At 43.8% G+C, this 25,714-nt stretch overlaps 1 protein-coding gene across 10 annotated transcripts in view; it reads right to left on the reverse strand.

Annotated features, from left to right (window-relative positions):
* fam120b (family with sequence similarity 120 member B) overlaps window positions 1-25,714 on the reverse strand; it is a 199,709-nt gene that overhangs the window by 51,059 nt on the left and 122,936 nt on the right. For 9 of the 10 annotated variants that reach the window (XR_009515199.1, XR_009515201.1, XR_009515200.1 and 6 more), the window contains one exon: window positions 21,815-22,021. Coding sequence is in view for 7 of the 10 variants with exons in the window: in XM_059986517.1 (XP_059842500.1) it covers window positions 21,815-22,021 (207 nt within the window). In the remaining 3 variants the exon portion in view is untranslated. The remainder of the gene's footprint in view (window positions 1-21,814; window positions 22,022-25,714) is intronic. The other variant, XM_059986523.1, reaches the window with a different exon arrangement.

The following is a 25,714-nucleotide window of genomic DNA, read 5'->3' on the forward strand; positions in this document are numbered from 1 at the left end:
GCAGCCGGGATGTGGACTACAAGTTACAGCTGGAAATAGAAAAAGCGTGTCAGAAGGAAAATGTCAAGATAATTATGGGAGATTTTAATATGAAAGTGAACTGGGAAAGTCAGGAAGATTCTGGATCTCAGGAGAGGGAGTTTGTAGAATGCCTATGGGATGGCTTTCAGGAGCAGCTTGTCCATTAGCCCACCAGGGTATCTGCTGTTTTGGATTGGGTGCTGTGTAATGAGCCTGAGGTGATTAGGGAGCTAGAGGTAATGGAACCCCTTGGAAGTAGTGACCATAATAAGATCAAGTTCAGTTTCAAACTTAAAAAGGAGAAGCTGGTATCAGGTGTATAAATATTTCAGTAGAACAAAGGAAATGACAGTGGTATGAGAGAGGAAATGGCCCAAGTTGATTGGAAAAGTAAGCTAAATGGAGGGACAGTAGAGCAGAATTGGATGAAATTCCTACAAGAATTAAGGAAAGTGCAGGAAAAATATATTCCAAGAAAAAAGAAAATCATAAAAGGAAAAACGAGACAAATGTGGCTAACGAAAGAAGCTAAGGCTAAAATAAAAGCAAAAGAGGCAGCGTACAAGGAAGCAAAAATCAGTGGAAAACTGAGGACTGGATGAATTTTAAAAATTTACAGAAGGAAACTAAGAAAGTCATTAGGAAAGAAAAGATGAATTATGAAAGGAAATTGGCAATTAACATAAAAAAGGACACTAAGAGTTTTTTAAAAATATATGAAGAGTAAAAGAGTGACACGGGTAGATATAGGACCTATTGAAAAGGATGCTGGAGAAATTATAATGGGTAACAAAGAGATGGCAGAGGAACTAAATGAGCATTTTGCATCAGTCTTCACAGTGGAAGACATTAGCAACATACCTGATAGACAGAGGTCTCAGAGAATAGAATTAAGTATAGTCAAGATTACTGGAGAGAAAGTGCTTGAAAAGCTAAATGGACTAAGGATAGATAAGTCTCCTGGACCGGATGAAGTGCATCCATGGGTTCTGAAGGAGGTGGCTTTGGAGATTGTGGAGGCATTGGAAATTATCTTCCAGGAATCAGTACACTCTGCCATGGTTCCGGAGGACTGGAAGATCGCAAATGCAGTTCTGTTGTTTAAGAAAGGGGGAGGCAGCAAAAAGAAAATTACAGACCTATTAGTCTGACATTGGTAGTTGGAAAATTATTGGAGTCCATCCTCAAGGATGAGGTTATGAATTACCTTGAAGTGCATGACAAAACAGGCCCAAGCCAGCGTGGTTTCATGAAGGGAAGATCCTGCCTCACCAACCTATTGGAAATGTTTTGAGGTAATCTCAAATAAGATTGACAAGGGAGAGGCTGTGGATGTTTTGTATTTGGATTTTCAAAAGGCCTTTGAAAAGGTGCCGCATAAGAGGCTGCTTAATAAGATGAGGGCCCATGGAATTACAGGAAGGATATTGGAATGGGTGGAGCATTGGCTGACAGGCAGAAAGCAAAGGGTGGTGTGCTGTCTTTACGACAGTTATTTAGTTTATAATATTTTCGCTTAGTAATTCATTCAATAGTATTTTCTAGTTAGAATTAGAAGTGTTTAAAGTATATTCATTGCATGTAAAATATATCGGCATGCGATGACGTCACATCCGGTTTCGCTGCGTCTTGTGGGAAAACACCGGTTTGAAATTAGCGCGAGGGTGGGGGCTTTCCACGAGGCTCACCTGAGCACAAGCAGTTTTGCAGGCATGAGAAATCACAGTGAGAGCAACGCTGTAAGTTAATAGATAATCGATATATTGAACTAAGATGTTAATGCTGATCCTGTTAGAGGTAACGACGGTAGATAATGTTTATGCTTTCGTTAGTTAAAGAGTCGCGGATAGTTTGCATGGAAGTGTATTTAAAGTAGTCAATGGAGCAGGTAAACTCTCCCTGTATACTGCACCTTAGTGTAATGTAGTTATAGTCACCTTTGCAAGTATTTACACTTGAAATGTGATATTAAGGAAGGAACAAATACTGTATCAATCTTGTATTGTTTTATCAACAGTTTTCACCATATGTTAATGTGAAGAGTGAACAGTAAATGGTTAATCTTACTGCGATCTGGTTTGCATTGGCTGTGGTTTATCCGGACGTTAAATTCGGCGTTTCGTTACACCCGAAGGAGAACGTTACAGTGAAAAAGCGGCATTATCAGGTATTTCAAGTGCTGCAATGTCAGCTCAATCCAGCATCAAGTCGACGCCGCCCAGCGACAAGGGCAGTAAACCGACATCAAGTAAGCCCACCCAAGCGTTATCAGGTGTTCCAAGTGCTGCAATGTCAGCTCGATCCGGGATCAAGTCGATGGCGCCCAGCGACAAGGGCAGTAGAACGACATCAAGTAAGTCCACACAGGCAAGAGCCAAGGCAGAAGCCGCCAAGGTGCGACTGCATTACGCCAAACAAGAAGCAGTTTTGAAAATGAAACTGGCCACCAAAGAAGCCGAAAGGGCCGCCAGACAAAGAGAAGAGGCTGCCAGAGAAGCCGAAATCCAGAAAGAAAGGGCCGCCAGAGAAGCCGAAGAGGCTGCCAGACAAAGAGAAGAGGCCGCCAGAGAAGCCGAAACCCAGTTGGAAATGACAAAAATATCGACAGAGTTGCATGTGCTGCAGCTAGAAGGAGAAGGAGAAGCTGCCAGGGTGGAAGCAGAGTACATAGAAGAAGCTGAAGGGTCGCGTGATCTGACCGAAACAAGTTCTGCTTTAGAAAGGACCACTGGAACGCACAAGCGACTATGTACAATATCAAGCAGACAGGCAGGCTCGTCTCCGCTCTCCATACCTATTCGATAACTTCCCCAGCTACGAGGAAGAGAATTTACCCTCGCGGCCCCGCGATGAAGTCAAGAATGAAAGAGCTGACAACCGATATACTTTGACACCAAAGTTACAAAGTTCGATGCGAAGAGACGCGGAGGTTGAATCCAGGATGGCAAATTCCATGAGAAACGTGCGTTCTCAGTCATATGGGCGCCAACGTACTTCTCCAGCCCGCATGCCGCTTGCAGCCGATCCCACGCTGCAGTATTTAGCACGACGGGATCTCGTCACTTCGGGACTGTACCAGTTTGACGATAAACCCGAAAATTACCGTGCTTGGCTCTCCACATTCACCAACGTGATTGACGGGGTCCAGCTCAGTGCAACCCAAAGGTTGGACCTTATGGCGAAATGGCTGGGGAAAGAATCACGCGACCAGGTGAGACGCATGCGTTCAGTGTACATCAACAAACCTGAGCTAGCCTTAAGCGAAGCGTGGGAGAGACTTTGGGAGAGATATGGGGCCCCCGACATTATTGAAGCGGCGCTATATCGACGTCTGGAAAACTTTCCTAAGGTGTCAGCCAAAGATCACTTTAAGTTAAGAGAATTTGGAGATTTACTCATGGAGATCCAAGGCGCCAAAGAAGATGGCTATTCAGCTGGTCTAGTATTCCTAGATACTCCATCCGGGATTAGACCAATTGTGGACAAACTTCCATTTGGGCTGCAGGACAAGTGGCTGACTGTTGCCTCAGAGTACAAGGAAGACCACGATGGTCGATTTCCTCCCTTTAAGCACCTCACTAGGTTTGTGTGCAAGGAGGCGAAGAGGCGAAACGACCCTAGCCTTGTAGGTCCAGGAAGCAGTTCGATTTACACCAAGCCAGGCAGATCCGTTTCGAATGTTTTCAACATTGATAAACCCGTGTCAGTGCTCAAGACCGAAGCCCTTACGACTAACAACGACCCTGGCAAGTATTGTCCATTGCATAACAAACCTCACCCCCTGAAAGCATGCAGAATGTTTAGGGAAAAACCCCTTGAAGAGAGGACGGCTCTTCTCAAGGAGAAAAGAATATGTTTTAGATGCTGTTCCTCAACCTCTCACCTCGCCAGAGAGTGTACGATCGCCGTGAAGTGTCAGGAATGTGACAGCCCAGATCACGTCGAGGCCATGCATCCCGACCTGTCACCGCAAACCGAGAGTGCTCCTTCACCCCCACAACAGGACGGCGGGGAGGGAGAGGCTCACTCTAGGTCAATAGCTGTCAGCACGAACTGTACAGAAGTTTGCGGTCAAGCTCAGTCAAGTCGTTCTTGCTCCAAGATCTGCCTCACTAAGGTGTACCCTAAAGGAGCCAAAGACAAGGCCATCAAAGCCTATGTGATTCTGGACGATCAGAGCAATCGTTCACTAGTCAGTCCAGAGTTCTTTAAATTGTTCAACATTGAGAGTGAGCGGTTCCCATACTACCTCAAAACTTGCTCAGGCAACATGGAAACCCAAGGAAGGAAGGCAGAAGGCATCCAGATCGAGTCCCTGGATGGTAAAGTCGTCATCTGTCTCCCTCCGCTCTTAGAGTGCAATGAAATCATGAATAACCGCGCTGGGATCCCGACACCAAGTGCGGTGCTACACCAGCCGCATCTCCACCACATCGCCAAACACATCCCAGAACTGGATCCGAAAGCGGAAATACTCCTGCTATTAGGAAGAGATGTTATCCAGGTACACAAGGTTAGGCAGCAGATCAATGGACCACTCAACGCCCCCTTCGCGCAACGTCTGGATCTGGGCTGGGTGGTGATAGGAGAGGTGTGTCTCGGTGACGTACACAAACCGATGGTTAACACACTCAAGACCAATGTGCTAGAGAGTGGCCGCCATTCAATCTTTCAACCCTGCCCGAGTGTCCCGTGCATCAAGGAAGCACAACAAGGCGTTAACAAGCGCGAGGCAAGCGACGAGTCGCTGGGCCAGTCAGTCTTCGCTCTAACGAAGTATGACGACAAACTTGCACAATCAGCTCAAGATACCATTTCTTTAAAAACCGAAGACACCAAGGTCTTCAGAGATGAAGCAAATAATGGGGTTGCCCCATTGCCTATCAGAGAACCATGCCAGCGCTCACCAGATAACAAAGAGCAGGCAGTCAAACGGTTCACGTCCTTACGGAAAACCCGGAAAAGGAAACCTGAGATGCAGCAACACACCCGATTGGCTCACGAGGTACTGTGCACCCTAATGGCAGAGGTCACAGCCATTATAAACGCACAATCATTCCTACCTGTGTCTTCTGACCCAGAAAACCCCTTTATACTTTCGCCATCAACGCTCCTTACGCAGAAGGCAGGAGCACCTCCTCCACCAGGAGACTTCTCAGACAAGAATTTGTACACAAGGCAATGGAGACAAGTCCAGGCTCTGGCAAATCAGTTCTGGTCCCGCTGGAGACAGAAATATCTACACTCGTTGCAACAGAGACGTAAGTGGACAGAACCCCGCAGGAATCTTCAAGTTGGAGACTTAGTCCTGCTCAGGGACAAGCAGATCACCCGCAACAGCTGGCCAATGGCCAGAATCACTGCTACATTCCCTAGCGAGGATGGACATGTCAGGAAGATCGAATTGAAGACTACCGACCAAGGCGATGTGAAAATTTACCAAGGGCCAGTTACAGAAGTTATTCTACTTCTACCCAATGACTGATTAAGAGACTAAGTTTTGTACTCTGCTCATTGTGACCTTACGAAGGTCAAGCGGGGAGTGTGCTGTCTTTACGACAGTTATTTAGTTTATAATATTTTCGCTTAGTAATTCATTCAATAGTATTTTCTAGTTAGAATTAGAAGTGTTTAAAGTATATTCATTGCATGTAAAATATATCGGCATGCGATGACGTCACATCCGGTTTCGCTGCGTCTTGTGGGAAAACACCGGTTTGAAATTAGCGCGAGGGTGGGGGCTTTCCACGAGGCTCACCTGAGCACAAGCAGTTTTGCAGGCATGAGAAATCACAGTGAGAGCAACGCTGTAAGTTAATAGATAATCGATATATTGAACTAAGATGTTAATGCTGATCCTGTTAGAGGTAACGACGGTAGATAATGTTTATGCTTTCGTTAGTTAAAGAGTCGCGGATAGTTTGCATGGAAGTGTATTTAAAGTAGTCAATGGAGCAGGTAAACTCTCCCTGTATACTGCACCTTAGTGTAATGTAGTTATAGTCACCTTTGCAAGTATTTACACTTGAAATGTGATATTAAGGAAGGAACAAATACTGTATCAATCTTGTATTGTTTTATCAACAGTTTTCACCATATGTTAATGTGAAGAGTGAACAGTAAATGGTTAATCTTACTGCGATCTGGTTTGCATTGGCTGTGGTTTATCCGGACGTTAAATTCGGCGTTTCGTTACACCCGAAGGAGAACGTTACAGGTGGGAATACAGGGATTCTATTCTGGTTGGTTGTCAGTTACTAGTGGTGTTCCGCAGGGGTCTGTGTTGGACCTCTTCTTTTTACACTGTATATCGATTATTTAGCTTACGGATTAAATGGTTTTGTGGCTAAGTTTGCGGATGACACCAAGATAGGTGGAGGAGCAGGAAGTGTTGAAGAAACGGAAAGGTTGCAGAGAGACTTGGTCAGTTTAGGAGAGTGGGCAAAGAAATGGCAGAAGAGATACAATGTTGAGAAATGTACGGTTGTACATTTTGGAAGAAGAAACAATTGGACAGATTATTATTTAGATGGGGAGAAAATTCAAAAATCAGAAGTGCAAAGGGACTTGGGGGTCCCAGTGCAGGATACTCTAAAGGTTAACCACCAGGTTGGATCAACAGTAAGGAAAGCGAATGCTACGTTGGCATTCTTTTCAAGAGGAATAGTGTATAAGAGTAAGGAGATGTTGATGAGGTTCTATGGGGCACTGGTGAGACCTCATTTGGAATACTGTGTGCAGTTTTGGGCCCCCTATCTTAGAAAGGATGTGCTGATGTTGGAGAGAGTTCAGAGACGATTCACGAGGATGATTCCTGGAATGCAGGGACTAACATATGAGGAGCGTTTGTCGGCTCTTGGATTGTATTAATTAGAGTATAGAAGAATGAGAGGGGATCTCATGGAAACATTTCAGATGTTGAAAGGGTTGGACAGAGTAGATGTGGAAAGGCTGTTTCTCTTGGTGGGTGAGTCCAGGACAAGAGGTCACAGTCTTAGAATTAGACGGTACCCATTTAAAACAGAGATGAGGAGAAATTTTCTCAGCCAGAGGGTCGTGGATTTATGGAATTCGTTGTCACATACCACTGTGGAGGCCCAATCATTGAGGGTTTTTAAGGAGGAGATTGACAGGTATCTAATTAGTCAGGGTATCAAAGGATATGGGAAAAAAGCCAGAAATTGGAACTGGACGAAAGAATAGTTTAGCTCATGGTAGAGTGGTGGAGCAGACTCGATGGGCCAAATGGCCTACTTGTAAAGCCATTTCCTTTTGTACTGAGCAGTGGTGCCCTGGGGAAGAGGTGCTGGCTGTCCACTCTACCTATTCCTCTTAATATCTTGCATACCTCTATCATGTCTCCTCTCATTCTCCTTCTCTGCAGAGAATAAAGTCCTAGCTCCCTTAATCTCTGAGCATAATGCATACTCTCTAAACCAGGCAGCATCCTGGTAAATCTCCCCTGTACCCTTTCCAATGCTTCCACATTCTTCCTATAGTGACATGACTAGAACTGGACACAGTACTCCGAGTGTGGCCTAACCAGAGTTTTACTTACTGCATGAGTAAAAAGACCCTGATGGGAGTTATATACAGACCTCCAAACTTTGGCAAAGATATGGGCTACAATTTACAACAGGAGATAATAAAGGCATGTCAAAAGGGCAATATTACAATAGTCGGAGGGGATTTTAATATGCAAATAGATTGGGAAAATCAGGTTGCTGCTGGATTCCAAGAGGGTAAGTGTGTAGAATATCAACAAGATTGTTTTTTTAAAGCAACTTGTCATTGAGCCCACTAGGGGATCCACTATTTTGAATTGGGTGTTGTGCAGTGAACCAGAATTGATTAGAGAGCTTAAGGTAAAGGAACCCTTAGGGATGAGCGATCTTAATGGGATAGAATTTTCCTTGAAACTTGAGAAGGAGAAGTGAAAGTCAGCTGTATCAGTATAAAACTATATGACATAGGAGCAGAACTAGACCATTTGGCCCACTGAACCTGCCCCACCAATCAATCATGGCTGTTTCTTTTTCCCCTCCTCAGCCCCAATCCCTGGCATTCTCACCGTAACCTTTGATGTCATGTCCAATCAAGAAACTATCAATCTCTGCCTTAAATACACCCAACGATCTGGCCTCCACAGCTGCCTGTGGTAACAAATCCCACAAATTCACCAACCTCTGACTAAAGGAATTTCTCTGCATCCCTGTTTTAAATGGATACCCTGCTATCATGAGGCTGGACCTTTTGTCCTAGACTCCCCCATCACAGGAAGCATCCTTTCCACATCTACTCTGTCTACACCTTCTAACATTCAAAAGGTTTCAATGAGATTCCCACTCATCCTTCCAAATTCCTATGAGTACAGATCCAGAGCATTCGAATGATCCTTGTATAATAACCCTTTCATTCCCAGAATCACCCTTATGAACCATCTCTGAACACTCTCCAAAGCCAGTGCATCTTTTCTTAGATGAAGAGCACAAAACTGTTCACAATACTCAAGGTGAGGCCTCACCAGTGCCTTATAAAGCCTCAGCATCACATTCCTGCTCTTATATTCTAGACCTCTTGAAATGGATGTCAAAATTGCATTTGCCTTCCTCACCACCGACTCAACCTGCAGGTAAGTTCTGTACAAGGACTCCCAAGTCCCTTTGCATCTCAGATTTTTTTGATTTTCTCCCCGCTTACAAAATAGTCTGCACATTTATTTCTACTACTAAAATGCATGACCATGCATTTTCCAACATTGTATTTCATGAGCCACTTTCTTGACCATTCTCCTAATCTGACTGTCCTTCTGCAGCCTACTTGTTTCCTTAACTCTATCTGCTCCTCCTCCAATCTTCATATCATCTACAAAATTGACAACAAAACCATCTATTCCATCATCTAAATCATTGATATACAGCAAAAGAAGAAGCAATCCCAACACTGAGCCCTGTGGCCTACAGCCAACCAAACAAGGATCCTTTTATTCCCACTCACTGCCTTCTACCAATCAAGCAATGCTCTAAGCAGCCAATGGAATAACTTTTCTGTAATATCATGGGCTCTTAACTTGTTAAGCAGCCTCATGTAGCATCTTGTCCAAGGCCTTCTGAAAGACCAAATATACGGCATCCCTTTACCTATCCTATTTGTAATCTCCTCAGAGAATTCCAACAGGTTTATCAGGTAAGATTTTCCCCTAAAGAAACCTTGCTGACTTTGTCCTATCTTGTCCTGTGTCACCAAGCACTCCATCAACTTATCCTTAACAATTGACTCCAACTTTTTCCCAGTCATTGAGGTCACGCTCACTGGACTATCATTTCCTTTCTGCTGCCTTCCCTCTTTCTTAAAGAGTGGAGTGACATTTGCAATTTTCCAGTTCTCTGGCACCATGCTAGAGTCCAATGCTTTTTGAAAGATCATCCCTAATGCCTCTACAATCTCTATCACTACCTCTTTCAGAACCCTAGGGTGCAATTTATCTGGTCTGGGTGACATGTACCCTTAGGTCTTTCAGCTTTTTGAGCATCTTCTTTCTTACAATAGTCACTGCACTCACTTCTCTTCCCTCACACCCTTCAACATCTGGCATATTGCTAGTGTCTTCCACAGTGAAGACTGATACAAAATACTCATTTAGTTCATCTACCATCTCCTTTTCCCACGTTATTATTTCCCTGGCCTTATTTTCTTGCAGTCTTATGTCCACTCTCAGCTCTCTTTTATTTTTTTTACATAATTAAAAAGGCTTTTACTATCCACTTTGATATTATTTGCTAGATTAGTTTCATATTTCATCTTTTCCCTTCTAATGATTCTTTTAGTTGCTCTTTGTAGGTTTTTAAAAAACTTCCCAATCCTCTATCTTCCCACTAAGTTTTGCTTTGCTGTCTGCCCTCTTTTTTGTTTTTACATTAGCTTTGACTTCCCTTGTCAGCCACGGTTCTACTATTTTGCCATTTGAGTATTTCTTTGTTTTTGGAATATATGTATCCTGCACCTTCCTCATTTTTCCCAGAAACTCACACCATTGCTGCTCTGCTGTCATCCTTGCCAGCATCTCCTTCCAATTTACTTTGGCTGACTCCTCTCTCATACCACTGTAATTTCCTTTACTCCACTGAAATACTACTACGTCAGACTTTATTTTCTCCCTATCAAATTTCAAGTTGAACTCAATCATATTGTGATCACTGGCTCCTGAAAGCTTTTCTACCTTAAGCTCCCTAATCACCTCTGGCTCATTACATAACACCCAATCCAGTGTAGCTGATCCCCTAGCAGGCTCAGCAGCAAACTGCTCTAAAAAGCCACCTCGAAGGCATTCAACAAACTCACTCTCTTGAGATTCATTACCAACCTGATTTTCCCTATCAACGACCATATTAAAATCTCACATGATTATCATAACATTGCTCTTTTGACATGCCTTTTCCATTTCCTGTTGCAATCTGTGGTCCCCATCCCAGCCACTGTTGGGAGGCCTGTACATAACTGCCATCAGGGTCCCTTTACCCTTGCAGTTTCTTCACTTAACCCACAAGGATTCAACATCTATGTCACATCTTTCTACTGATTTGATGGCATTCTTTACAGCAGAGCCATGCCACCCCCTCTGCCTACCTTCCTATCCCTCCAATATAATGTGTAACCTTGGACATTCAGTTCCCAACTACAACCATCCTTCAGCCATGATTCAGTGATGACCACAACATCAAACCAGACAATCAGTAACAGTCCAACAAGATCATCCACCTTATACGCCGTGCATTGAGATGTACTGTAATTGTTACTCTTTTTGATTCTGCATCCCTAATGCACTGGTATTCATTCTGCTGGCTACGATTTTGTCCTATCATCTGCCTGCCCTTCCTGACAGTGTGACTGCACGCTATCTTTGCTTTTTTACCATCTGTCCTATCCTGAGTCCCTTTGTTCCGGTTCCCACCCCTTGCCAAACTAGTTTAAACCCTCCCCAACAGCTCTAACAAACCTGCCCACAAGAATATTCATCCCCCTTAGGTTCAGGTGCAACCCGTCACTTTTGTACAGGTTATACCTTCCCTAAAAAAGATTCCAATTATCCAAAAATCTGAAGCCCTGCCCCCTGCACCAGCTTCTCAGCCACTCATTTATCAGCCAAATCATCCTGTTTCTACCCTCACTGGCACATGGCACGGGCAGCAATCCAGCAATTACTACCCTGGAGGTCCTGCTTCTCAGCTTTCTGCCTAGCTCTCTAAATTCTCTCTTCAGGACCCCACTGCTTTTCCTTTTGCTGTCATTGGTACCTATACATACAAAGACATCTAGCTGCTCTCCCTCCCTCTCTAAAATTCTGTGATTACAATCCCAAGATGTCCCTGATCCTGGCACCTGGGAGGCAACATACCATATAGATGTCCCGTCACGCCCACAGAATCTCCTGTCTGTTCCCCTGACTAATGAGTCCCCTATCACGATTGCTCCCTCTTCTTCCTCTTTACCTTCTACACCTCTGACCCATGCTTAATGTCAGTAACCTGGTCTCCCTGGCATTCCCCTGGGAGGTCATCCCCCGCAAAAGTATCCAAAATGGTATACTTATTTTTGAGGGGAATGGCCACAGGGGTGGTCTGCGTTAACTACCTAATCATATTTCCATTTCTCCTGATAATCTCCCAGCTACTCGCCTCCTGAAACTTTGGGGTGACTACTTCCCTGTAACTCAGATGGATGATCTCATTCTTTCGTACAATCCAAAGGTCATCCAGCTACTGCTCCAGATCTCTAACATGGTCTTCAAGGAGCTGTAGGTGGATGCATTTTACACAGATGTAGTTCCCTGGCAGACTCTGGGTCTCCCAGGACTCCAACATCCGGCACGAAGAACGCACAACGATATTACAGTGGATTAAAGAGAATCACATAGGAATGAGAGATGAGTTGGCCAAAATTGATTGGAAGGGGACACCAGCAGGGATGGCTGCAGAACAGCAATGGCTGGAGCTTCTGGGAGCAGTTCTGAAGGCGCAGCCTAGATACACCCTAAAAAAAGTATTCTAAAGATAGGGTGACACAACCATGACTGACGAGGGAAGTCAAAGCCAACATTAAAGCCAAAGCAATACCCACAAAATGCTGAGAAACCAGGAAATGCTCAGCAAACCAGGCAGAATCTATGGAAAGAGTAAACAGCTGATGCTTTGGGCCAAGGCCCTTCTTCAGGTCTGGAAAGGAAGGGGAGAAGTGAGAGTAAGAATGTGGGGCAGGGGAGGAAGAAGTACAAGGTGGCAGGTGATCAGTGAAACCGGGAGAGAGGAGGGAGTGAAGCAAAGAGCTGGGAAGTTGACTGGTGAAAGAGATAAAGGACTGAAGAAGGGGGAATCTGACAGAGGATAAAAGACCATGGAAGAAAGGGAAGGGAGTGGAGCACATGAGGGAGGTGATGGGTAGGTAAGGAGATAAGGTGAAGAGAGGGAAACAGGAATGGGGAATGGCGAAGGGATTGGAATTGAAATGGGTGGTTACAGGGAGATCTCACTTTTTCAGGTAGATGGAGTGGAGGTGGTCAGGAAGCAGCCTCCCAATCTATGTTGTGTTTCACTGATATACAGGAGACCACACCAGGAGCACTGGATACAGTAGATGACCCTAACAGACTCAAAAGTGAAGTGTCACCTCACCTGGAAGGACTGTTTGGGGCACTGAATGTTAGTGAGGTAGGAGGTGTAAGGGCAGGTGGGGCACTTGTTCTGCTTGCAAGAATAAGTACCAGGAGGGAGATCAGTGGGGAAGGACTAGTGGACAAGGGAGTTGCGTAGGGAGCAATCTCTGCGGAAATCGGAAATTAAGGGAGGGGGAAGATGAGCTTGATGGTGGGTTCCTATTGGTGATGGTGGAAGTTAGGGAGAATTATGTGCTGGATGTGGAGACTAGTGGGGTGGTAGGCATGGACAAGAGGAACCCTATCCCTGGGTGTGGTGGTGGGAGGGTGGGATGAGGGCAGGCATGTGCAAAATGGAAAAGATGTGGACGAGGCAGCATTGATAGAGGAAGGGAAGCCCCCCTCTTTGATGAAAGAAGACATCTTATTAGTTCTGGAATGAAAAGCCTTATCCTGAGAGCAGATGCAACGGAGGCAGAGGAATTGACAGAAGCGGATGGCATTTTTACAAGTGACAGGGTGGGAAGAGGTAACTGTGAGAATCAGTGGGTTTTTAAAAGTTATCAGTAGATAGACTGTCCCCAGAGATAGAGACAGAGAGATTGAGAAAAGGATGGGAGATAAACCAGATAAATCTGAAGGCAGGCTGGAAGTTGGAGGCAAAGTGGATGAAGTTGATGAGTTTGGCATGGGTGCAGAAAGTAGCACTAATGCAGTCGTCGATGTAGCATAGGAAAGCTAGGGAATTATACTGGTGTAGGCGTTGATCATAGACTGTTAATGTAGCTGACAAAAAAACAGGCATAGCTGGGACCCTTGTGAGAGACCACGGCTATATCTTTGCTTTGAAGGAAGTGGGAGGAGCTGAAGGAAAAACTATTGCGAGTGAGGACCAGTTCTGCCGACAGCAGAGAGTGGTGGTGGAGGAGGGAAACTGGTTGGGTCTCTCGTCCAAAAAGTAGAGAGCTTTACGGCCCGCCTAATGGGGGATAGAGGTGGACAACCATAGTGAAAATGAGACGATCAGAGCCAAGGAACCTATTCTCATTGAAAAGATCAAGTACGTGTATAGTGTCACTGATAGGTAGAGAAGGACCGAATGGGGGGGCGGGGGGAGAGAATAAAACAGAGCTGAGGTATGCAGATATAAGTTCAGTGGGCAGGAACAATTAGAAACACTGGGTCTTCCTGGACAGTCAGGTGTATGGATCTTGAGTAGGAGGTAGGTAGAAGTAGGAGGTAGAAACAGGAGGTGCGGGGTGAGGGAGCTATGAGCTTTGTGGCTGCGGGAGAATTGACAAGGTGAGTAATGGTGCAGGAGACAATGGCCTGGTGTTTGTCAGTGGAATCCTGTCCGAGGGCTAAGTAAGAGGAAGCATCTGAGAGTTTTGACTGGCATCAGCAAGGTAGAGGTCAGTCAACCAAACTACTACAGCATATACCCTTATCTGTGGGTTTAATGGTGAGGTTGGTTTGGTGTGGAGAATGTAAAACAGTGCATTAGGAAGGAGGGACGTTAGAACTTTAGAGAGGAGTGTTAAAGTCAAGAAGTTTGATGCCTTGTCAGCAGTTAGTGATAAATAGAAACAGGAAGGGAGGGGGAGGGGAGGGAGAGGGAGGGGGGAGAGAGGGAGAGACTGACTGACTGACTGTGGTATGTCAAATTACCAGGGGCACTGCAAGCCTGTGTCTTTATGGATACATTTTCCTGCCTGCTTGGTGAAGGGCACTGATGCTTTTTGCTGGTGGGGTGAGAGGCCTCAGTTGCTTTGCGGCTGTTTGTGCGTGGGGGGGGGGTAGCTGGGGGGGCTTTGGGGCTCTAATGTTCAATTGTCATTCATTCTTTGGGGCATTCCTCTGTTTTCATGAATGTTTGCAAATAAAAAGAATTTCAGTATGTTTATTGTTTACATTTCTCTGACATTAAGTGTACCCATTGAAACCTATTGATATAATAGAGCAAAATTAGAGGATTGGGAAGCTTTTAAAAACTAACAGAAGGCAACTAAAAAAGTCATAAAGAAGAAAAAGTTGGAATACAAAGGTAAACTAGTCAATAGTATTAAAGAGGATACCAATAGTTTCTTCAAATATATAAAGAGTAAAAGAGAGGTGGGAGTTGATATTGGACCCCTGGAAAATGATGCTGGAAGGAATGACAAGGATGACAAGGAAGTAGCAGATGAACTGGTTAAGTCACTGTGGAAGACAATAGCAGTATGGCCAAAGTTTGAATGTGTCGGGGGCAGAAGTGTGCGAAGTTGCCATTGCTAGAGAGAAGTTTCTTGGGAAATCAAAAGATCTGAAGGCAGATAGGTCATCTGGTACAGATGGTCTACACACCACGGTTCTGAAAAGGTGGCTGAAGAGATTGTAGAGGTATTAGTAATGATCTTTCAAGAATCACTAAATTCTGGCATTGTTCGGAGAACTGGAAAATTGCAAATGTCACTCACTCTGCAAGAAGAAAAAAAATTATAGGCCAGTTAGTCTGACCTCCATGGTTGGGAAAATGTTGGAGTGTGGTTTTGAGGTACTTGGAGTCACATGACAAAATAGGCCAAAGTCAGCATGGCCCAACAAATCTGAAGAAATAACAAAGGATAATTAGTGGATGTTGTGTACTTGGATTTTCAGAAGGCCTTTGACAGGGTGCCATGCATGAGACTGTTTAACAAGTGCCCATGGTATTACAGAAAAGGTACTAGCATGGATAGAGCATTAGCTGAAGGGCAGGAGGCAAATGTGGGAATAAAGGGAACCTTTCCTGGTTGGTTGCTGGTATTTCACAGGGCACTGTGTTGTGACCGCTTCTTTTTATGGTATATGACATTGGATGATGGAATTGATGGCTCTGTAGCCAAGTTGGTGGATGATTTAATGTTCATAAGTGTGAGGTGCTACATTTTGGTAGGAATAATCAAAATAGGACATACATAGTAAACGGTAGGGCATTGAAGAATGCAGTAGAACAGAGTGATCTAGGAATAATGGTGGATAGTTCCCTGAAGGTGGAATCTCATGTGCATAGCGTGGTGAAGAAAGCTTTTGGTATGCTGGCCTTTATAAATCAGAGCATTGAGTATAGGAGTTGGGATGTAATGTTAAAATTTTACAAGGCATTGGTGAGGCCAAATTTGGAGTATTGTGTACAGTTCTGGTCACCGAATTATAGGAAAGATGTCAACAAATTAGAGAGAGTACAGAGGAGATTTACTAGAATGTTACCTGGGTTTCAGCACCTAAGTTACAGAGAAAGGTTGAACAAGTTAGGTCTTTATTCTTTGGAGTGTAGAAGGTTGAGGGAGGACGATAGAGGTATTTAAAATTATGAGGGGGATAGATAAAGTTGATGTAGATAAGGCTTTTTCCATTGAGAGTAGGGGAGATTCAAACAAGAGGGCATGAGTTGAGAGTTAAGGGGCAAAAGTTTAGGGGTAACATGAGGGGGAACTTCTTTACTCTGTGAGTGGTAGCTGTGTGGAACGAGCTTCCGGTAGAAGTGGTAGAGGCAGGTTCGATTTTTGTCATTTAAAGTGAAATTGGATAGCTATATGGACAGGAAAGGAATGGAGGGTTATGGGCTGAGTGCAGGTCAGTGGGACTAGGTGAGAGTAAGCGTTCGGCACGGACTAGAAGGGCCAAGATGGCCTGTTTCCTTTAGGTATGTGAAAAGTAAAAAAAATAGTTAAGACCAAAACTGGGCCATTGAAGACAGAAACAGGTGAATTTATTATGGGGAACAAGGAAATGGCAGATGATTTGAACAGGTACTTTGGATCTGTCTTCACTAGCTAAGACACAAACAATCTCCCAAATGTAATAGTGGCCAAAGGAACTAAGGTAATGGATGAACTGAATGAAATTTATATTAGGCAAGAAACAGTGTTGGATAGACTGTTGGGTCTGAAGGCTGATAAGTCCCTGGGACCCGATGGTTTGCATCCCAGGGTACTTAAGGAGGTGGCTCTAGAAATCGTGGACACATTGGTAATCATTTTCCAATGTTCTATAGATTCAGGATCAGTTCCTGCAGATTGGAGGGTGGCTAATGTTGTCCCACTTTTCAAGAAAGGAGGGAGAGAGAAAACAGGGAATGATAGACCGGTTAGCCTGACGTCAGTAGTGGGGAAGATGCTGGAGTCAATTATAAAAGAGGAAATTACGGCACATTTGGATAGCAGAAGAAGGATCGGTCTGAGTCAGCATGGATTTACGAAGGGAGAATCATGCTTGACTAATCTTCTGGAGTTTTTTGAGTATGTAACTATGAAAATGGACAAGGGAGAGCCAGTGGATGTTGTGTACTTCCTGAAAGCTTTTGATAAAGTCCCACATAGGAGATTAGTGGGCAAAATTAGAGCACATGGTATTGGGGGCAGAGTACTGACATGGATTTAAAATTGGTTGGCTGACAGGAAACAAAGAGTAGTGATTCCTTTTGGAATGGCAGGCTGTGACCAGTGGGGTACTGCAAGGTTTGGTGCTGGGACTGCAGCTGTTTACAATATACATGAATTATTTAGATGAAGGGATTAAAAGTAACATTAGCAAATTTGCTGATGACACAAAGCTGGGTGGCAGTGTGAAATGTCAGGAGGATGTTATGAGAATGCAGGGTGACTTGGACAGGCTTGGTGAGTGGGCAAATGTATGGCAGATGCAGTTTAATGTGGATAAATGGGAGGTTATCCACTTTCGTGGCAAGAACAGGAAGGCAGATTGCTATCTAAATGGAGTCAAGTTAGGAAAAGGGGAAGTACAACGAGATCTAGGTGTTCTTGTATATCAGTCAATGAAAGCAAGCATGCAGGTACAGCAGGCAGTGAAGAAAGCTAATGGCATGCTGGCCTTTATAACAAGAGGAATTGAGTACAGGAGTAAAGAGGTCCTTCTGCAGCTGTACAGGGCCCTGGTGAGACCCTATCTGGAATACTGTATGCAATTGTGGTCTCCAAGTTTGAGGAAGGACATTCTTGCTATTGAGGGAGTGCAGCGTAGGTTCACAAGGTTAATTCCCGGAATGGTGGGACTGTCATATGTTGAAAGATTGGAGTGACTGGGCTTGTACACACTGGAATTTAGAAGGATGAGAGGGGATCTGATTGAAACATATAAGATTATTAAGGGATTGGACACGCTGGAGGCAGGAAGCATGTTCCCGCTGATGGTTGAGTCCAGAACTAGAGGCCATAGTTTAAGAATAAGGGGTAGGCCATTTAGAACAGAGATGCAGAAAAACTTTTTCACCCAGAGAGTGGTGGATATGTGGAATGCTCTGCCCCAGAAGGCAGTGGACGTCAAGTCTCTGGATGCTTTCAAGAGAGAGTTAGATAGAGCACATAGATAGCGGGGTCAAGGGATATGGGGAGAGGGCAGGAACGGGGTATTGATTGTGTATGATCAGCCATGATCACAGTGAATGGCGGTGCTGGCTAGAAGGGCCAAATGGCCTACTCCTGCACCTACTGTCTATTGTAATTGTTATATGGTATGAAAAAAGTGGAGGGGCTGGTAATTTTGAGGAAGCTAGGCTACAGAAAGACTTAGACAAATTAGGAGAATGGGAAAAGAAGTGGCAGATGAAATACAGTGTCGGGAAGTGTATGGTACACATTTTGGTAGAAGAAACTAAAGCATAGTCTATTTTCTAAATGGAGAGGAAATTCAAAAATCTGAGAAGCAAAGGGACTTGGGAGTTCTTGTGCAGGTTAATTTGCAGGTTGAGTTGGTGTTGAAGAAGGCAATATGAGCATTCATTTTGAGAGGTCTAGAACATAAAAGCAAGGACGTAATATTGAGGCTTTATAAAACACTTGTGAGGCCTCACTTGAAGTACTTTGAGCAGTTTTCAGCCCCTTACCTAAGAAAGGATTTGCTGATATTGGAGAGGGTTCAAAGGTGGTACACAAAAATGATCCTGGGATTGAAAGGTTTATCATGTGAGGAGCTTTTGATGGATCTAGGCCTGTACTTACTGGAACTCAGATGAATGAGGGGAGATCTCATTGAAACCTATTAAATGTTGAAAGGCCACAACAGAGTGAGTGCGGAAAGGACATTTCCTATGGTGGGGTAGTTTAAGACCAGAGGACATAGCCTCAGAATAGACAGGCATCCTTTTAGAATGGAGATGAGGAGGAATTTCTTTAGCCAAAGAGTGGTGAATCTGTAGAATTTGCTGTCACAGGCGGCTGTGGCCAAGACTTTGGGTATATTGAAGGCAGTTTGTAGATTCTTGATTATTCAGGGCATGAAGGGATACGGGGAGGAGGAGGAGATTGGAGCTGAGAGGGAACTAGATCAGCTATGATGAAATGATGGAGCAGACTCAAATGGCCAAATGGCCCAATTCTGCTCCTATGTTTTATGGTCTTAACCCTACAACCTCCCAGCTGATGTCTCCTCACAGATAGCCAAAGGAAATGGAGGAGGGTGGTGTAGGCAGCTATATCTAAATATCTAAGGTGATAAGGAGTGTTCTCTTATCAGATACAATTCCATTATACTTCACTGAGACATGGAAACTCAATGAATAATTCAAATCGGATGTCATGATAACGAAGGTCATAGAACATGGGCAAATATGACGGTGGGAGGGTATGTGCTGTCATCACCCTGCTCTCCATATTGCAAACTGCCCCCCATTAGCTTCCACATCTTTTCCACATTGGGTGAGTCTAGAATCCATGCTTTATCTTTCTCACAGGACATTTGATTTTCCATTAAGAGTACCTGCTAACTAGATTATCTTTGTTATATGTAAATCATAACATGAAAAATAGACAGCACTATGCAAGAGAGTTAGGCGCATTATGAGGGTGCCTCAGATTATGTCTTTCCAGTTACTAAATAAAACTTAATACTAGAGAGCTAAGTGCTCTCATTTCTGTTTCCCAACAATCTTCCTGTTTTAACCCATATACAACTACATGTGTGTGTCTAGGACCTTTGCACAGTACTGTACATTGGGTAGCAAAGTAGTGTAGCGCTTTACAGCACTAGTTCAACTCCTGCCGTTGTCTGTAAGGAGTTTTTACATTCTCCCTGTGACAGTGTGTACTTGTTCAGGGTGCTCTGGTTTCCTCCCACAGTGCAAAGACATACAAGCTAGTCGGTTAATTGGTTATCAATGTATTTGGGTGGCAAGTGATCATTGTGCCAGGAAGGCCTGTACTATGCTGTATCTCTAAATAAAATGCATAAATACAGTGAAATGTTTGCATCAAATCAAATCAGCAAGGATTGTTGGACAGCCGGCAAATGTTGCCATGCTTCTCGTTCCAACACAACATGCCCACAACTCGCTAACCCTACTTGCAGATCCTTGGGATGTGGCAAGAAACAGAAACCCATGCAGTCAGTCACGGGAAGAACGCACAACTCACGGACAGTAGTGGGAACTGGAACCCGATGTTACGGCTGGCACCCTGAAGTGTTGCGTTAACCACTACACTACCGTGCTGCCCAACCAGTAAGAAAGGCTGAGTATTCATCCATTTGCAGGGAGAAAGTCAATGTGGATCTATGGCACAAAATAAGAGCATGTGGAGAGGTAGGATAGAAACCAGGTTCTGCAAAATCTGGACTAGGGTAGTGTGATCCTCAGACTACACTTGACTCTCCACGGCAGTTGGAAGGGTGGGAAGTAGCAGAGAAGCTCAATAAATTCCTTGTCTTGTTGTTGGAGGTAATAGCGTAAAACAGGGGGAAAGATTGGATTAGATTAAATAATCACATGTACATCAAAACATATAGTGAAATATGCTGTCTGTGTTAACAACTAACACAATCTGAGTCTGTGCTGGGGTCAGTCCGCAAGAGATTTAAGGCAGCCGTTTGCAATGGCTAAGAATTGTTGGTGTTACTGCTGTATTTCAGAATGATCTCTATTTCTGTTTTAACACTATTTTCAATGTAACTATTTAATACACATACACTTATTATAATTCAGGTTCTTTTCTCTATTATTATGTATTGGATTGTATTGCTTCTGCAAAGTTAACAAATTTCACGACATATGCCGGTGATAATAAACCTGATTCTGATCCTGGATCAAGTATTGGATTAAATTGAAGTTTGCAAATCCACAACTGAATGGGGAGGGACCAGCTTTCTCCCAAGATATACGAATTTGCTCCTCTGGCACTGAAAGCTGTAGGGATAAAGGATTGAATAAAGGAATGATCGTGTTGTAAGAGGATTGTAAGATTTAATATGAAGTGCATTAAAAATAAAAGTGATTTAGCAAATTGGTTTGTTGCTGAAAAGTGGACAATGGAGTCCAAATGCAAGTCAGGTGGGAATTAAAGAAATCTACAATTAAACAAGGGGTATGTAAGTGTTAATGTCAAATCAGAACAAGACACAAGGTTCACTGTGATTAAACAGGCTGTTGACAAACACAGGTAATACTGACAGATAATAACGAGTGTCTGGGTGAAACAGTCTCAGCAGAGGGAGTTGCAACGATAAAATAGGGCAACCACAAAGGTTTGAACTGTGACCTTCATGAAGACAACGCATATTTGATTACAGAGTAAACAGAAAGACACACAAAATGCTGGAGGAAAATGACAGATCAGGCGTGTCTGCAGAGAGGAATAAACAGTCGGGATTTTGGGCGGAGATCTGATACCGAATATTGCATTAGATTTAATTCTGCAGGCCAACTGAAAGATGCAGGAATGAAGGAATGAGTCAGGGAATGGCCAAGACTATTTATTCCTCTCCATGGATGCTGCCTGACTTACCGAATTTCCGGGGGGGGGGGGGGTGGAGGGGGGTTGTGTGTGTGTTTGTCTGTTTGTATGTTCTGGGTTTCCAGCATCTCAGGAACCTCTTGCATTTAAAACACAGAAACACTATTTTGTCGACTTGATAAACTGAATAACCTGATTATGTGTTGCAAATTTTCTATGATTTCTAAACTTTGTTTTAAAAAAGGGCATTTAAATGAAGTGCCTGTTATGTAGGTACAAGCTGACTTTGGACTGAAAAGATTAATCATTAATTTCATCTTGTGATAACTGGTCTTTGTATTTATGTTACCAGATGGTATTTGCTTTTGAAAATAACCTACTGTAAACCATCATCATTAGTTGAGAGCTACCTCAAGCATGAACACTCCATCTGTATACATACGTTCTTTTCCAGGAGGTCCTCCATTGTACTTCCACTGTGAGACTGCAGGTACTTTGTATGGAAAAGCTTCCCATCAAACACCTCCCAAGGCATCAGATCGACCATCTTAAATGGGAAGCCACAAGCACTGTTAATTGAAATGAGCATAGCCAGGCCCCGTATAAAAAGGGAAGCCAGGTGCACAGCTCGCGAATCAACACGGGGCACCTGAGAAAGAGAATCAAAGATTAATGACCGGACAAATGACGGCAAATTAGTCGCTTGCTGCATACACTGTGTGAAACAAGGTCTGTTAGTGGGAGGTCCCTCTGGTATCCATACTGCTACAATGGTCAAAGCTGCACAGACAGCAAAGTGACACAGAGCAACTTGCCATCTCGGCAGGCAGCAAAACCACAAGGCGATCTGCTTTGCCTCCACAGCTAAATTATGGGCAGCACCGTAGTGTAGTGGTTAATGTAACACAATTCCAATGCCAGCAACCCAGGTACAATTGCTGCTGCTTGCTGGAAGGAGTTCTCCCTGTGATACGTAGGCTTCACGTATTACGTTGTTCCTTGTACCCATCTAAGAATCTGTTAAAAGAGCTGATTATATCCGCCTCTAGCACCACTGCTGGCAGTGCATTCCACATACCCACCACTCTCTGTGTAACTTATTCTTAGTTAATTCCTGGCATGTCTAATTGGTAAAATGCCACTACTTACTGCCTTTTTTTAAACCAAAATCAACCAGGTCTATTGCCACTTGTTACCAATTCATCATTTAATCTGAATTCAGATTGTCAACAGCCTGGTGGTGAGCTCAATCTTTGGATTGCCTCTTCGGTTAAGTAATGTGACAAATGCCACTCGATAATGCCTACCCATCTTCCACACTTCCCTACCCCACAATTCAAACCTACTCCTCCAGTCTCATTCCCTGCTCCCTTCCCTTAAGGTCATGGTTTTTGTTGCAAGACTACATACATTGCAGGAACATTATACTGTCTGAGTGGATAGTACCTGTCTGGGAAGAGACCCAGCCTGCTCTCTGCAGTAATAGCTCAGTGGTAGCAGCCTCCGTTAAAAGGTTAAGAGCTCCAATACTTCAGATGAGACATTAAACTGAGAACCCTGTCTGATCTCACAGAAAGGTGTTATAAAGAAAATCTAATTACATTATTTCAAAAAAGGTGGAACAGTTCTCTCTCTGACCAATCACACTTCAACAACCACCATTAAAACTGTTAAATGGCATCGTTACTGTTGAAAGTCTCCTAGCTGGCTGCATCATGACAACTCAAACATGCAAGAACATAAACAGTGGACTCAACACAGGCTTACCCTCCCCACCACTGAAAGTATCTATGTAAGGCTCTGCCTCAAAAAGGCAACATCTATCATCAAAGCTCCCGACCACGTTCTCACAGATACCGAAAGGCAGGAACCTGAAATCCCACAGCACCAGCTTGAGGAACCGCCACTTTGTCCTTAAACTGATCTGCACAGCCCTAATCACTACCTCATATAGCTACAGAATGAACTTTTTACACTACAATGGACATCTTGTTTCTGTTCTTTATTGTATAAGTTTGTATAATTTATGTTTTTCTTGTGAATGTAGTATCTCTAATGCTATGTGCCATTGATACTGCTGTAAGGATCTACTGCAGCAGCTCTCCTTTGTTAGAAGTTGGTGAACATTTGGAATGTCACAAAAACTGCAAATTTCCACTGATGTAGAGTGGAGGGCATTTTGGCTGGTTGCATCACAGTCTGGTTTGGAGTTTCTACTGCACTGGACAGAGAAAGGCTGCCGAGAGTTGTCAACTCAACCAGTTGAATCAAGGGCACAACCCTCCCCGCCATTGAGGACATCTTCAGAATGGTGGCATTCATCACTACAGATCCTCACCATCCGGGACGTGCCCTCTTCTCATTACTGCCACCAGGGAGGAGATACAGGAACCTAAAGACCCACATTCAATACTTTAAAAGCTTCCTCCCCGCCATCATTTCTGAATGGTCCATGCATACTACTTTGTTACTTGCCTTCAGAAATAATTAACTTTGTAATTTATAGTTTTTTTTAGGTTCTGCACTGTATTTCTGCCACAAAGCAACAAATTGCATGACATACATCAGTAACAATAAACCCGATCCCGATTCCAAGGAGGTTGTTCACTGTACCTGTGCACATGAACATAAGCTCCACTTTGACTGCTGCTTTCCGAATGTCCAGAGGTCATGAAAGGTAGCAACTATATAAATGTGAGATTCCTTTTTGTCCCCATCACTGATTGCTCTTTGCCTTGTAGATGCCATGGCAGGCATAAAAATGCCCGTTTCTACAACTTGAAGAAAATCACACCCACAATTGACTACATAATTATTGCCTGAGGACCTGCAGACAAATCTACATGTTGCAAAATGAAAGAATCCAAGCAGTAGTTCTCACAGTGGTGCAAAAATTAACAAGGATTAAGTCATTGTTACTATGATGCATAAATCAACAGCAGACAGTGAGTGCATGTGTCGGCCAGAAAGGGAATGTGAAAACAGGCGTTCTCTTAGGAGGAGCCTGTGCCTAGGATTCACATGTGGCTCTGGTGAAGTTCACAACTCAAGCCTGCTCTTTCCTTGCAGAAGAAGAAGAAATTGCAGCTGAGGGAAAAAGAAGACAACAAAAGAAGAAAAGCCGTAGACCCATTAAAGCGAGTGTTCCCCGCACTGGGACAGAGAATGTGTCTGATCTGCAGAAGGCTTAAAACAATAGTCCAAAGGCAGGGCATCTAACGTTACATTAAAATGAAGGGATAATGTCTGCTGGGTTATAGATAACAGACAGTAGGTCTTTGTGAATTTCAACTGACAGCAGTTAAAACAATACCAGCGTCCTAGCAAATTTGCTACAAAACCCAGTGGCAGCTTCAAAACGTGTACTGTATTTCAATGAAGTTTCCCATTGGCTTATACAGTATGGGATGCAAACAGTCATGGGAAAAATCAGTGCAAATTCTTATCCCGTACAATTAGCATCGGGTCCACAGAAACATTTGAAATGATGATAACTACACAGACACTGCAGCTCCATCAGCTTGCATTTTAATAATTATTTTTAATCGATCTTCTCCCTCCCACAAGTAATTATTCACTTCTTATTGTGAATGGGTGGGAGTCTAGGATCAGAGGGCACAATGGCAGAATAGAAGGATGACCCCTTAGAACAGAAATGAGAAGGAATTATTTTAGCCAGAGTGATGAATCTGTGGAATTCATTGCCAAAGTGGCTGTAGAGGCCAAGTCATTGGGTATATTTAAAGTGGATGTTGATGCATTCTTGATTAGCAAGGGCATCAAAGATTACGGGGAGAAGGCAGAAGAATTGGATTGAGAAGGATAATAAGACTATTGGCAGTGTGGAGGAACAGAGGGATCTTGGGGTTAGAGTCAGTAGGACACTCAAAGCTACTGAGCAGGTTGACTCTGTGGTTAAGAATGCATATGGTGCATTGGCCTTCATCAACCGTGGGATTGAGTTTTAGAGCCAAGAGGTAATGTTGCAGCTATATAGGACCCTGGTCAGACCCCACTTGGAGTACTGTGCTCAATTCTGGTCGCCACACTATAGGAAGGATGTGGAAACCATAGAAAGGGTGCAGTGGAGATTTAAAAGGATGTTGCCTGGACTGGGGAGCATGCCTTATGAAAATAGGTTGAGTGAACTCAGCCTTTTCTCCTTGGAGTGATGGCGGATGAGAAGTGACCTGATAGTAGTGCACAAGATAATGACAGGCATCGATCGTGTGGATAGTCAGAGGCTTCTTCCTAGGGTTGAAATGGCTAGCATGAGAGGGCATGGTTTTAAGGTGCTTGAAATTAGGTACAGAGGAGATGTCAGGGGTAAGTTTTTTTACGC

The sequence above is a fragment of the Hypanus sabinus genome, chromosome 12, assembly GCF_030144855.1.
Source record: "Hypanus sabinus isolate sHypSab1 chromosome 12, sHypSab1.hap1, whole genome shotgun sequence".
Lineage (NCBI taxonomy): Eukaryota > Metazoa > Chordata > Chondrichthyes > Myliobatiformes > Dasyatidae > Hypanus > Hypanus sabinus.